This window comes from Ahaetulla prasina, chromosome 2 (genome assembly GCF_028640845.1).
Source record: "Ahaetulla prasina isolate Xishuangbanna chromosome 2, ASM2864084v1, whole genome shotgun sequence".
Lineage (NCBI taxonomy): Eukaryota > Metazoa > Chordata > Lepidosauria > Squamata > Colubridae > Ahaetulla > Ahaetulla prasina.
Window position 1 is genome coordinate 178,261,441 of NC_080540.1, and position 12,927 is coordinate 178,274,367.

Below are 12,927 nucleotides of genomic sequence, written 5' to 3' on the forward strand. Positions count from 1 at the left end.
AGCCGGTCCGAACTGGGAGCATTTCACCCCTGTCCCATTTATTCTTGGCTTACAGCAGTAACTTCGTCATAGCAATTCAATGACTCTTTTGGTTGAATGAATTACTCCTCAATCAGGACATTTTTCTCTGTTCCCAAAGACTAGCCAGGGCAGATGCCTTGTGCTGCTAAGAAGATTCTGGGGACACAGCACTCCCATTCTGGTTGGGCAAGAAGAGAAAGATGTCATTATGAGCACTAAGTATTTGGGGTAAAATATGCGCAAAGATGGCAAAGACTGTCTCTCCTTCCCTGTTGGCTTCGTCTTTCAGGTTATCAAAAGAGCAACCCCTGTTGGACGACTGCCAGCAATAGGCCACCTTGGGCTGTGAAGTAATCAAGCTGAAGTTGTCTTAACAGACTGTTTATTATGTTCAGGGGAAAGGTGAATGTGAACAAATCAATAACACAGACCAGTGTCTAAAAGTTAAATGTGAATCCCACACAAATGGCAGCAGTATTGATTCCCCCCCACCCCCAATACCCCTGTTATTCTCAGCTGGTGAACTGTTGTGCAAATCAGAAGCTTGTGTTTTGCTGCTGGCTATGCAACTTGAAACAGGCTGGCTTTTCCAGCTTCCTCTGGTCGACTGAGAAGAAAGCGGTGGCTGAGACGTGGCAGTAGTGCTGCTGTTACTAGAGGGTTTTTTCTTTCTTTCTACAGCGAGGAAGAAGGCAGTAGCAGATTCCAGACTGAAGTGATCTCAGGTTACAGAAGAAACATGGAAAACAGTATTTGGAGGGTTCAGGATGGCTACATTAAGGCTTTCATTAAAAAAAAAAAAAGAATGCACTCTGGTACCCAAGTGCCAAAGGCAAAAAAACCCCAATGAGACGTGTAATGCTTTATGGAAAGTTCTGAGTAGGATGATTTGGGAAAGGATTGTTAGGTAAAGTCCAAGTCCTCTCTCTCCCATTTATTTCTTCCCTCAGGTAAGAGCCACGAATGAAGCAGAATCAGTAATAGGTGCCAGAAAGAACAGGAAGAACAAAAACCTCTGCTGAAGGACAACAAGAGCCATCTTCTCCTGTCCTTCCACTTTTTCATGCAACTGACTTGGGACAGTAATTCCTGGACACTCATTCTTATCTCGTCTCCGCCCTAGATCAACAGTGCACTTATATTTTGCCATTCACTCTTCACCCACAACCTGAATTAAACAGCTTTAGTTCCATCCATCTTTTAAGCTGAGTTCCCAATCTACTCAAGAAGTCTTCTCTTCTTGAGAGCCCCAGCCTTCCATTTAAGCTGAGGCAGCAACTGGTCTGTCCTCTCACTCTTCCCGGGAATTCCAAAAGGATGGCAGAATCAGGATCAAAGTGAGCAGGTAAGCCAATGATGTATCCAGCTATCTTGCAGCTTCCAGGGACTTCTGACAAAAGGGAAATGCAGGAGGCGGTGTGATGGGGAGGAGAGAAGCTTATGGCCAAGAACTTCTACTCCATGTCTTCTGGGACTATTTCCCTCCCTGTTGCTGGGTAGAGCAGTGATTTGGAGAGGAAGCACTAGCATGCAAGTACAAAATAGTAAAGTAATGGGTTGCGATATGAGGTGCCAATCCCAACTTGAACATGGAAAGCTGATCAGACGAATGGTCTTTAGGAAGCACCTTTTAATTGCTTTCACTCTTCCCAAATGGGAAAGAAAAGCCCTGGGTTCTTGGAACTTCAGCCATGGCCACCCACAGGATGCCGGCGAAGGAGAGCTAGTTATTGGCCAGAGAGAACAGCAGGCAGACAACAGCTCCATCAGTCAGAGGGGGTCACCATTCAGGTTGTTCCTGCTTTTCTTGCGTTTTGTCCTGGCTGAAGGGGAGGAGAAGTCCAGAGATTCCAGGCGGAAGGGGCGTGGCTGGGGCATCTCCACTGTTTGGGCAGAAGGAATAGATATCAGGCTGGAAGACAGCATGGAAGTGCTGTTGTTCAGTAAAGGAGGTGAGTTGTGGGAAACTGCAGAGGGAGAAAACCAAAAATAAAAAGAGGAGTTTAATTTCAGGAATATCGACAACAAAATCTCACTGTCCATCCTCCCCAGAAGAAATTTATCCAAATGTCTTGCAACAATGTTCTATGTTCAGCTTGTGTGTGCAAAAACTTTTTAAAATTTCTGTACAATTAATTATGTAATATATACAGGTAGTCCTCATTTAACAATAGAAAATGGGACTGGAATTTCTGTCACTAAGCAACAGGGTCATAAAGTGCAATGTCACATGACCACATCACTTAACAACAGACATCATCATTACCTGAATCCCACCCGTTGTTAAGTGATAACCCATCCCAATCCAAGCCATTCCTAGGCTGGTCCCTCCCAGCTCTGAGCTTCAGTAAGGCAAGAAGCTGCCTCCTCTTGAATTCTTTCCCTCCCCCACCTATTCCCCCCATTTTCCATTTTGGCCACCATGCATAGCCAGCTGCCATCACTTCCAGGTCTCTTCTTCAGTCCCTGTGCTGCTGCTGAGAAGCCATATGCCACGGCGAGGCACCTCAGTGCCACAGCACAAAGTCCCAGCTATGCCCACTATCCTGCACTCTGCAGATCCTGTTGCTTCCAATTGACCCCTGGCCATTTTCCTGCTGACAAAGCTTAGATGGCATGGCCCATTGCGAGACAGAAGCTGGCTGCCCCAGGACTTCTTCCTGAGGCTGCACTTGCCATTCTCCAAACTGTGAGCCTCGTTTTGGTGATGTTTCGGGGGGGGGGGGAGCCCAGAAGTTTTCCAAAGGCTTTCTGAACATGGCAGGCCTTGAGGAGAACAAGGAGACAGGGAGGGCTGGTTCTTTGTGCTTTAGTGCTGGGATGGCAGCCCAAGGCGTAGGGCTTGAGGTAGCATTTGGTGGCGACAGTGCTAGGGCTAAAGTAGAGTGGTGGTAGCCAGCTGAGACTGCTCTGCCTCTGTTACAGTCCAAGTGGCACCCCTGTGAGGGACCACTGCTGTGCAGGGAGGCCAAAAGGGCAGTGATGGGGAGGAAATGGGGGGGGGTAGTTAAAGTGCCCCTGAAGTAATAAGTGAGGCAAGCTGCCGTGCCTCAATTTTGATCGTGTCACTGTGGGGGTGCTGTAATGGTTATAACTTCAGGGACCAAACTTAAGAACCATTCATTCAGAGCCACTGCAACTTCGACCACTTGTGATTAAGGTGATTTAAGCGAGGACTTCTTGTAATGAAGACTGGAATAGCTTAAACAATAATATGGAATTGACATCATGATTTCTCAGCCCTCCCACAAAGAGACAAAATCTGCCAGTCTTGGGGACAGAGAATATGATTTCTTCCCCCAGGGCAGCAATGTTAAGGAAAAGAAAAAAAAGATTTTCTCTCTTTAGATGACTCTGAGATTCTGATAAGTGAAATTGTAATACTGTTCTGAAAAATTATTCAACACATGTGAGATGCTATTAAGGAGGTAGTTTCCAAGAGGAAAAAATAATAAACAGCACATGAAGGGATTTACCTAGACTCTTCATGGGGTCAGCATTGAGAATCTGGCTGGCTCGTTTTGAGCGGAAGTAATTACTGGCAATATTTTCACTGTCACTCTTACTCAGCATCATCTTGTAGCGGTCTTCTTCTGGCTGGGGACAAAGACAAGGGACTAGAGTACCAGTTTAATCCTCCTTCGGTTCAAGGAGAATCACAATTCTTCTAATTTTTAATAACCAAGACTCAGATTCCAGCTGACCTGAGACCTCTGCCTTATCTTTTAGAATAGAATAGAATAGAATAGAATAGAATAGAATAGAATAGAATAGAATAGAATAGAATAGAATAGAATTCTTTATTGGCCAAGTGTGATTGGACACACAAGGAATTTGTCTTTGGTGCGTATGCTCTTGGTACTTCATAAAGAAATCTTTATTTTATCTTTTCAAGCTCTAATTTATTCTGCTGTATTGCCTCCAAATGAGATAGTTTATTTATTTATTTTATTTTATTTTATTTATTTATTTATTTTGTCAACAACAGAATATATAAGCATAAGCATGAAATAACTATACAATATATAAGCATATATATAAGCATAAGTATGTAATAACTATATTAATTGGATATTATGAAAGGAAACAATAGGACAGGAACGGTAGGCACGCTTGTGCTCTTATGCACGCCCCTTATAGTCCTCTTAGGAATGGGGTGAGGTCAATAGTAGACAGTTTTTGGTTAAAGCTTTGGAGATTTTGGGAAGAGACCACAGAGTCAGGTTGTGTATTAACAACTCTGTTACTGAAGTCATAGTAATGGCAATTAGTGGAGGAACTAGAAACTTTTGATTGATTACATGGTAATCTGCCCTGAAAAATTATTATTAATCTTTATTATAGGTATATTATGATAATATATTTACTTATATTTATTACACTCCAGAACAGCAATTCAAAGTGTTCTAGCTACATTTGATATCCTGCCTGCTGCAGCCCAGCAAGACAGATGTGAAAACAGAGGGAATAGTCTTCATCTAGATCCGATTCACATGTTTTGCTGGGTTGAGGTACTTTGTCCCCTGCTCATATCCTACTTCATCCCTTTGTGGCTTTCTGAGATTGCAAATGTTCAGCCTTGAAAAGAGTTAGCCATGGAACCAGCAAGCAGAGTATAAGGGACATCCTAGGCCAGTGACCTTTCATGGACCGAGTGCCCAAAGCATGTGTGCGAGTGTGCTTGCCCGAACCCCCAATGCACATGTGGCCCCCCAATGCACATGTGCGCCCCCCCCACATACGCATGCAGCTCCCCTGCACTCATCCCAGCCCTGGGCACGCGCACCCCTGCACCTGCCCCATCCCACCCCCCGTGCATATGTGCGATCCCCTGCACGTTTCCCGCCCCCCACACATGCTCCTCACGCACGTGCCCACCCACGGCAGAGACCTGACGACCAGTCGGCCGACAGGAGGTACGCATGCATGCGCGGCGGAGCTAACTTGGGGCGATGGCTCATGTGCCAACAGAGAGGGCACTGCATGCCACCTATGGCACGCATGCTATAGGGTTGCCATCACAGTCCTAGGCTATTGGGACATTATCTTAGAGGCTATAAGATTTAATAAGGGAAGGCAACCCAACCCAACCAGATCAACTCAAAGCTACTGCTATTGCCATAGTAGTATCTGGTGGCCAGGAGGCAGCAGTATCTAGCTATGATAAATGTAAGAATGATAGTACAATAAAATCTTCTTCCAATGGTCAAGACAAGAGGAAGGCTGGGAATACTGGTTCCACCCTTTTGTTCTTTATAAAAGGGAAGAGTTCTCTCTTGCAGCAAATCATCCCAAGTTTATTTTTCATTTTATCAAGATTCTGTGCTCTGATGAAGAGAAGTTGAGAAGAAAAGCTGCCCAGCAACAAAAATTCACTTGTGGGAAGCTCGCCCCTCCTAGAACAATGAAATATATTGGGGGGTTTAATAATATTATATTTCCCATAGGAGATATGGAGAAACATGTTCTTGAAAACAGAAAGCAGCCTAAGTCTTTCTTAATATCTTCCAGCAAAGGCCTGAAGTCTTCAGAGATGGATATTTTGTGCCCATTGAGAAATGCAAGCTAATGTATTCATAAACAAAAAATATTCAGCTCCAGATGTTGGGATTAAGGACAGGACAGGACTTTAACCCCATTCATTGAGAAAAGTGGAAAAAATACTGGTCCATTAAGAAAGGCAGGCTAGATAACAGGCAATAGATAATAGGATAAAATCAATTACACATGCCTGACAGGATTAGGACGACAAGGAAGCCGATCATTAAAACCCATCACGAGCCTTTGCAAAACAAGTAAAACCAATCAAATAATATAAGCACACAAAACAAACCTCAAAATTACAAAATACTGTAAACTGTATAAAAATCCTTGCACTCATCAAGCTAATGTGTCAGCTGTCCCAGCACCACATGCTGTTGCTGATTCTGCTCATCAATAAGCAGGCCTTCTTTCCTAAGCAGCCGGCCTCCATTTTATTTCCAGCACCTCTCTCTCGGCTTGGAACGGAACCAGATGCAATTTTCTTCCAGCAATGGATTATGTGGATATGCAAGATATGTTAGGGATTGAAGTGTTGCATATATGTGTAGGAGCATTTCTGAGAGAGTAACTGGACCTGAGCAAGGGTTAGCGCTAATTATAACAGAAAGGAGATTTATTTTAGGAATTGCAGGTAGTTCTTGACTTACAACTACAACTGAGCTCCAAATTTCCATTGCTAATTTTGATGATGTGGCTGTGGGGATGCTGCAGTGGTTGTAAGTGTAAAAACCAGTCATAAATCACTTTTTTTCAGTGCCATTGTAATTTTGAGCAGTCATTAAACAAATGGTTGTAAATCGAGGACTATCTATATAGAGATTGATAAAACCTAGTACCTGCCTATCTACATCCTATCAGGAGAGAGTCAGAAAACATCTATGCTATGAGTATATGCTTGCACATATGTGCACCTGGAAGATAAAATAGAAGGAAATGACTTCAGATTAGCAATCTCTTAAACTAAGGCTAGATGAAAGGCGGGGCTAGATAAATCACAAATTGGAATCAAGATTGACGGGAGAAATATCAACAACTTCAGATATGCAGATGATACCACTCTAATGGCAGAATGTGAAGAGGAACTAAAGAGAATCTTGAGGTGGGTGAAGAAGGAGAGTGCAGAAGTTGGCTTGAAACTCAACATTAAGAAGACTAAGATCATGGCATCCAGCCCTCTCAATTCCTGGCAGATAGATGGGGAAGAAATGGAGGTAGTGACAGATTTTATTTTCCTGGGCTCCAAGATCACCGCAGATGGGGACTACAGCCAAGAAATTAAAAGACGCTTGCTTCTGGGGAGGAAAGCTATGGCAAATCTAGACAGCGTACTAAAAAGCAGAGACATCACCCTGCCAACAAAAGTGTGTACAGTCAAGGCTATGGTTTTCCCAGTTGCAATGTATGGCTGTGAAGGTTGGACCATAAGAAAGGCTGAACACCAAAGAATCAAGGCCTTTGAACTCTGGTGCTGGAGAAGACTCCTGCAAGTCCCCTGGATTGCAAGGCGAACAAACCGGTCAGTCCTAGAGGAGATCAACCCTGACTGCTCTTTAGAAGGCCAGATCCTGAAGATGAAACTGAAATATTTTGGCCACCTAATGAGAAGGAAGGACTCACTGGAGAAGAGCCTAATGCTGGGAAAGATTGAAGGCAAAAGAAGAATGGGACAGAGAACGAGGTGGCTGGATGGAGTCACTGAAGCAGTAGGCATGAGCTTAAATGGACTCCAGAGGATGGTAGGGGACAGGAAGGCCTGGAGGAACATTGTCCATGGGGTTGCAATAGGTCAGACACGAATAACCACAACAAAACTAAGAGCAGGCAGGGTGACAAAGAGAGGACACAAAAATGAATGCTTAACTCTCCATCTACACGCTAGTGCCCCCTTGTGGTCAATAGGTCATGAAGTACCAAAGAGACAATGCCACTGAACTTGGACCTCCAAGAAACACAATTTATTCTCATTAGGCGCTGAGCACTCTTTTTCAACTTACCACTGTCACCGTCTCCCCATTCTCTGCCGATGAATTCTTCTTGCCCACCTTAGTCAGTGATAACGATGAAACTGCTGTTAAAAAAAAAACAGCAACAGTGGCTCTCAGCTTCTTTAAAAGTGCCATATCAGTACCCCAGCCTATACTGTGCCATGGAGAGGGGACAAGGACATCCAGTGGACACAACAATCCCCACACCCACTCCAGTTTACCCTTTGAATGGTTTTAGAATATTTTATCATGACACAAACTTTAAAATGCTGCAAAGCAAAGGATCACTTTCTGTTTCTAAGAACAGATCTGTGTTCCCTAAGGACAATCCGAGCTTTTTGAAATAGGCCTTCCTGAACAAAAGTAGAAACCGAAGGTGTGAGACATCATGATATGGGCCCTAGAGCAGGGGTGAAATGCTCCCAGATCAGAGCGGCTCACGCAATCCGGTAGCGATGGCAGCTGCTGGTTCGGAGGACTGGTAGCAAAAATCCCTGGCCCCGCCCCCCCTGCCTCTGCTGAGCCCCACCATCAGCAGAGGGTTTTTTTTTACTTTTAAAAGAAGATTTTGCTTCAGCCGAAACATGCCTTTAAAAGTAAAAAAAAAGCCTTTGAGGATCTCGCCCTTCAGCTGAGATCGGCAGAGCCTTTAAACTTAAGAAAAAATAATTAAAGGCTACTCTGGGGATCTCACCTGAGTTCCTCATCTGCAAAACCTTAAAAAACATGTTTTCTGTAGAAAACATCTAGAAAACCTCCTTTTAAGAGATTCTAAGGCACTTACCTGATTACTGCTGACCTCATGGCTTTTATCCCAGCCAGAAAGCCCCAGTTTCGCTTTCAGCACCAGACAGAACTAATCTAAACTTAGCTAATCTATTTCATCACTGAGTGATTAATGCTGTCTGGCTTTGCTGGCTGAGGAACTCTGGGAATTGAAGTCCACAATAAAATAAAATAAAATAAAATAAAATAAAATAAAATAATAAAATAAAATAAATAAAATAAAATAAAATAAATAAAATAATAAAATAAAATAAAATAAAATAAAATAAAATATTTGTGCAGCTTTCTGAGATTTGGTGTGTTTCTGTAGTGTTTCACTCTAACTACACAAACACACAAAATCTCAGAAAGCTGTATGTGGTATTTTGTGTGTGTGTGTGTGTGTGTGTGTATGTGTGTGAGAGAGAGTTGTGGTGTGTGTGTGTAAAGTGTGAAAGCTGGTTTTTGAGCTTTTTGTGGCTGTGTGAAGTGTGAAGTGCAGCTGCTTTTACATTGTGTGTGAGTCAGTTGTGTTGTGTTGTGTGTGTGTAAAGTGTGAAAGTTGGTTTTTGGTACCTCTTATTGTTTTTTATACTTTGTTTATTATTTTTATTATTTATTGTTATTGGCCACGCCCACCCAGCCATCTGACCACCAAGCCACGCCCACCAATTAAGCCACGCCCACATAACTGGTAGGGAAATTTTTTAGATTTCACCCCTGCCCTAGAGGGCTGAGGAGAGCATACTCTTTAGCTTGCCTTCTTGTAAATTTATTTATTTTATTTATTTATTTTATTAGATTTCTAGACCGCCCTTCTCCCGAAGGACTCAGGGCGGTGTACAGCCAAGATAAAAATAAACAATGTACAATTAAAAATAAATTAAAAAACTTATTATACAGTTATGGCAATGGCAATGGCAATACCAGTAAATGGCAATGCAAGCAATGGCAGGGTTTTTCTGAATTTTCTGAAAGCTATTAAAGGCTATTCTAGGCTTTTGGGTAGAGTGATGGTTCAGCTCCTGTTGGATTGGGAGGGGTGCTTTATCTTTGGGCCATTCATGATCTCTTTTTGACTTTTCTGCTTTTTCTTACTTTTAATTCCAAGTCACCCAGTCTTGGCAGTCAGGCAGCCTTTAAACTTGCTGGATTATAAAAATATGCTTACACACTAAAGGCTGTCCTAATTCTAATCACTCTTGTTAACAGATTTCCAGTTTTGTTTCATTTCAGTTCCTAGTGTGTTTTTAAATTATTATTATTATTATTATTTGAATAAATCCTACCTGACTAGACTGACTTAAATCACACTTTACAATCTTCAATGGTTACATTCATCCAGTAAACCAAGCCAAAGCCAGGCAGTTCATATTTGGGATTAGCATACAGGTAGTCCTCGATTTATGACCACAATTGGACTCCAAAATTTATGTTGTTAAGTGAGGCATTTCTTAAGTGAGTTTTGCCCCATTTTACAACCTTTCTTGCCACAGTTGTTAAGTAAATCAATGCAGTTGTTAAGTTAGGAACACAGCTGTTAAGTGAATCTGACTTCCCCATTGACTTTGCATGTCAGAAGGTTGCAAAAGGGGATCATGTGACTCTGGGACACCTCAACCGTCATAAATATGAGTCAGTTGCCAAGCATCTGAATTTTGATCATTTGACCATGGAGATGCTGAAATGGTCATAAGTCACTTTCTTCAGTGTCATCGTAACTTCGGATGGTTACTAAATCAACTGTTGTAAGTCAAGGACTACCTGTACTACATGAATTAGGCCAGGAAGTTGGTGGAATGCATTTTCCTAGTCTAGCGAGTTCTTTCTTGCCTGCATTGAGAACCTGGAGCAATTCTATCCAGATGACACTCTAGTGCAGGGGTCTCCAACCTTGGCAACTTTAAGCCTGGCGAACTTCAACTCCCAGAATGCAAAGCTGGCTGGGGAATTCTGGGAGTTGAAGTCCACCAGGCTTAAAGTTGCCAAGGTTGGAGACCTCTGCTCTAGTGCCTGGAGCTTCTCTTACCTGCAGGGAGGCTGGTCTTCTGAGTAACAGGGTCTGGGATTTTCCAGCAGCTTGATTCCTCATCCCAGGTGGACTCCCTCTTGATTTTATCAAAATTGCTATAACTGCAGTCCCTTCGTATGAGAGGCTGCACTTGGTCCAGGAGCTGCTGGAAGAGCAGGAGTTCTCGCTCCTGGCGGCGGATAGTAGCCAGATAATCAATCCTTTCCAGTTCAAACTCTGATTGTAGATCTTTGATTTCAGTCTCAGCTGCCCGCAGCTGGGAAGGAGAGAATCATTGGGTAAAAGTATAGACATTATTTTATAATCAATTTAATATATGTTCCACTCTGGGTAAGGCAACGGACATGCAGCATCATGTAAAAAGCCAAAAGATAAACACCCGACTGTAATACTAACAGCATCTTTATATCAATTATCTAAATCAAAATGGCTGGCTTTTCTCTGCAAAAGAACTGCAAGGTTTAAGAAAATACAGTACAGATCTGCTGTCCTTATCAAAAGCTATCAGAAGATTGGTTTTACATACAGAAACATCGCTGGGTGGTTTTGTACTTGACAGCTAGGCATCAGGAACATATGGACACAAAAAACATAATGCTTCTTAAACAAACAAACTAACAAACAAACGAACAACAAAGCCTAAATAGAGAAGAATGACAGTGCAACTGGCCCAGCCCAACACATGGATCAGGACCAATGAAGTCAGCTTCCAGGTCCTGTCTTATGTGTTGAAAACCAGTACTTAAAAAACAAGGTTTTTTTAAACTTGTGCACTTCCAGCCATTTCATACTGGAAATGGACTGGAAATAAATAAAAGTATAGATCACCTTTTCCTTTATCTTTTCCAGCAATCTACTTTTGGCTCGCACTTCCTCCTGGATAGAATCATAGACATTGAGTAGGACCCAGTCACTGCTGTCCTCATCTGATTTCTGCAGAGCTTCCAGCAACTGCTGCTTCCGTTCATCTGCAATTTTCTTTCGACGTGTATGCTTTTCCTTTAGATCTTTGTTCTTGGCCTGTTCTCCTCCAACAACCTGTTGCTCTAGCATCTGCAGTCTAAGAGGCCAGAGAGTCATCTTAACTTTAGCCACATCTTTTAAAACCATTTCTAAACCTGGGGATCCTTCCACCATGATGGGCCTGTTGAGAACCCCTGAAGTCTGCGGTCTCTGTGCTATGCAATGGAAAAACCCACTAGGATTGGACCACCTGCTGCAGAAAATAGTTGAAGGTGGCAGGCAAACTATTTTGTCATTTCAGTGACTTTTGTTACTGATCTTGAGATCACAAAATATTTCAGCAACTCGAAATGGATAGCTTGGAAGTGAATGAAGTAACACACGAGTAAGAGCATTTCACCAAGGCAGAGTTAGGTGCTACCCATTCGTCTTCAAGTTGGCAGAAAATAATACTGACATGAAATTGACGGTATCTATTACCATCCCTTATCCTGCTTCTACTGCTGCTTGTTCAAATCACTACAGTCATCTAAAAGTATAATGGTTTTACACATTATGGGGCTGCCCTTGGATTGTGGCAAAATAAGGGGGAACTCTGCTTTAGCATTAATGCAGCTAAGAATGATTTCAATCTGCCTCACTCATAGGCTAAGGAAGAGACGAACATAATAACATCAGGGGGTTGCTACAGAAAATAGATTCTGTCAGGGCATGTTTATGCTGTGACTAGATGCAAATGAGGAAAGGTGCAAGAATGGGCATCGGTTTTTAATCCCAGAGCTATAATCCTTCAGACGTCAAAGAATACTCTAAAGCAAGAGCTAAAACAAGCAGTAGAAAAGGCAGAGCCAAAATTGGAGCCCCTCCTTCTTTTCTTCCTCTTTTTTCTACCATCCCATTTCTTCTTTTTCTCTTCTCATCCTCCTCTTCTCTCTCTATCATTAGAGAAGGAAAAGTTTCTTTTTAACCAGAGATGTGACCTAATTGCTCAATGAAATTAGGTGCATATCTCATTCAAACTGCAGTATGTCTACTGTTGTTGTTGATTTTTGAAGTTCCTCTTGTAGTGAATCAGAGGAAAGCCGTGATCTGTTAACAAGGGAGAAGGAGGCCCAGCCTCCCTCCTCTTTTCCTCCGCTGAAGTCTGAGCAAAAACTATCAGTTAAGAACCTCACACTCCCCATCATGTGAATAAAGATGCAGCAATTCCCCATAAAGGGTGCTGAAGGTCTAGAGACACCTTTTATAGGTGATGCACATCTATTTGTGACCAAAACTTTGGTATAAATCTGGATTGCTGAGAATGCTCAGATACTGCTTCAATATTACAATTCAATTCAATTCAATTCAATTCAGCTTCAATCGCAATATTACAAGAACAAAAAATAGATTCAAGCTAAATGTCAACCGCTTCAAACTTGATTGCAGAAAATATGACTTCTGTAACAGAGTTGTTAATGCTTGGAACTCATTACTTGACTCCATAGTCTCTACTCAAAATCCCAAAATCTTCAACCAAAAACTGTCCACTATTGACCTCACCCCATTCCTAAGAGGACTATAAGGGGCGTGCAATAGTGCCTACCGTTCCTGTCCTATTGTTCCCTTCATTATATC

The 12,927-nt window shown here is 42.4% G+C and overlaps 1 protein-coding gene across 1 annotated transcript in view; it reads right to left on the bottom strand.

Annotated features, from left to right (window-relative positions):
• Window positions 1–540: 540 nt before the first annotated feature.
• Window positions 541–12,927, bottom strand: part of KIF17 (kinesin family member 17) — a 29,998-nt gene continuing 17,611 nt past the window's right edge. The window contains exons 10-14 of the mRNA XM_058172434.1: window positions 11,176–11,407; window positions 10,345–10,603; window positions 7,560–7,633; window positions 3,498–3,618; window positions 541–1,988 (exon numbers count right to left, since the gene is read on the bottom strand). Of these exons, the coding sequence (XP_058028417.1) occupies window positions 1,792–1,988; window positions 3,498–3,618; window positions 7,560–7,633; window positions 10,345–10,603; window positions 11,176–11,407 (883 nt within the window). The 3' untranslated portion in view covers window positions 541–1,791. The remainder of the gene's footprint in view (window positions 1,989–3,497; window positions 3,619–7,559; window positions 7,634–10,344; window positions 10,604–11,175; window positions 11,408–12,927) is intronic.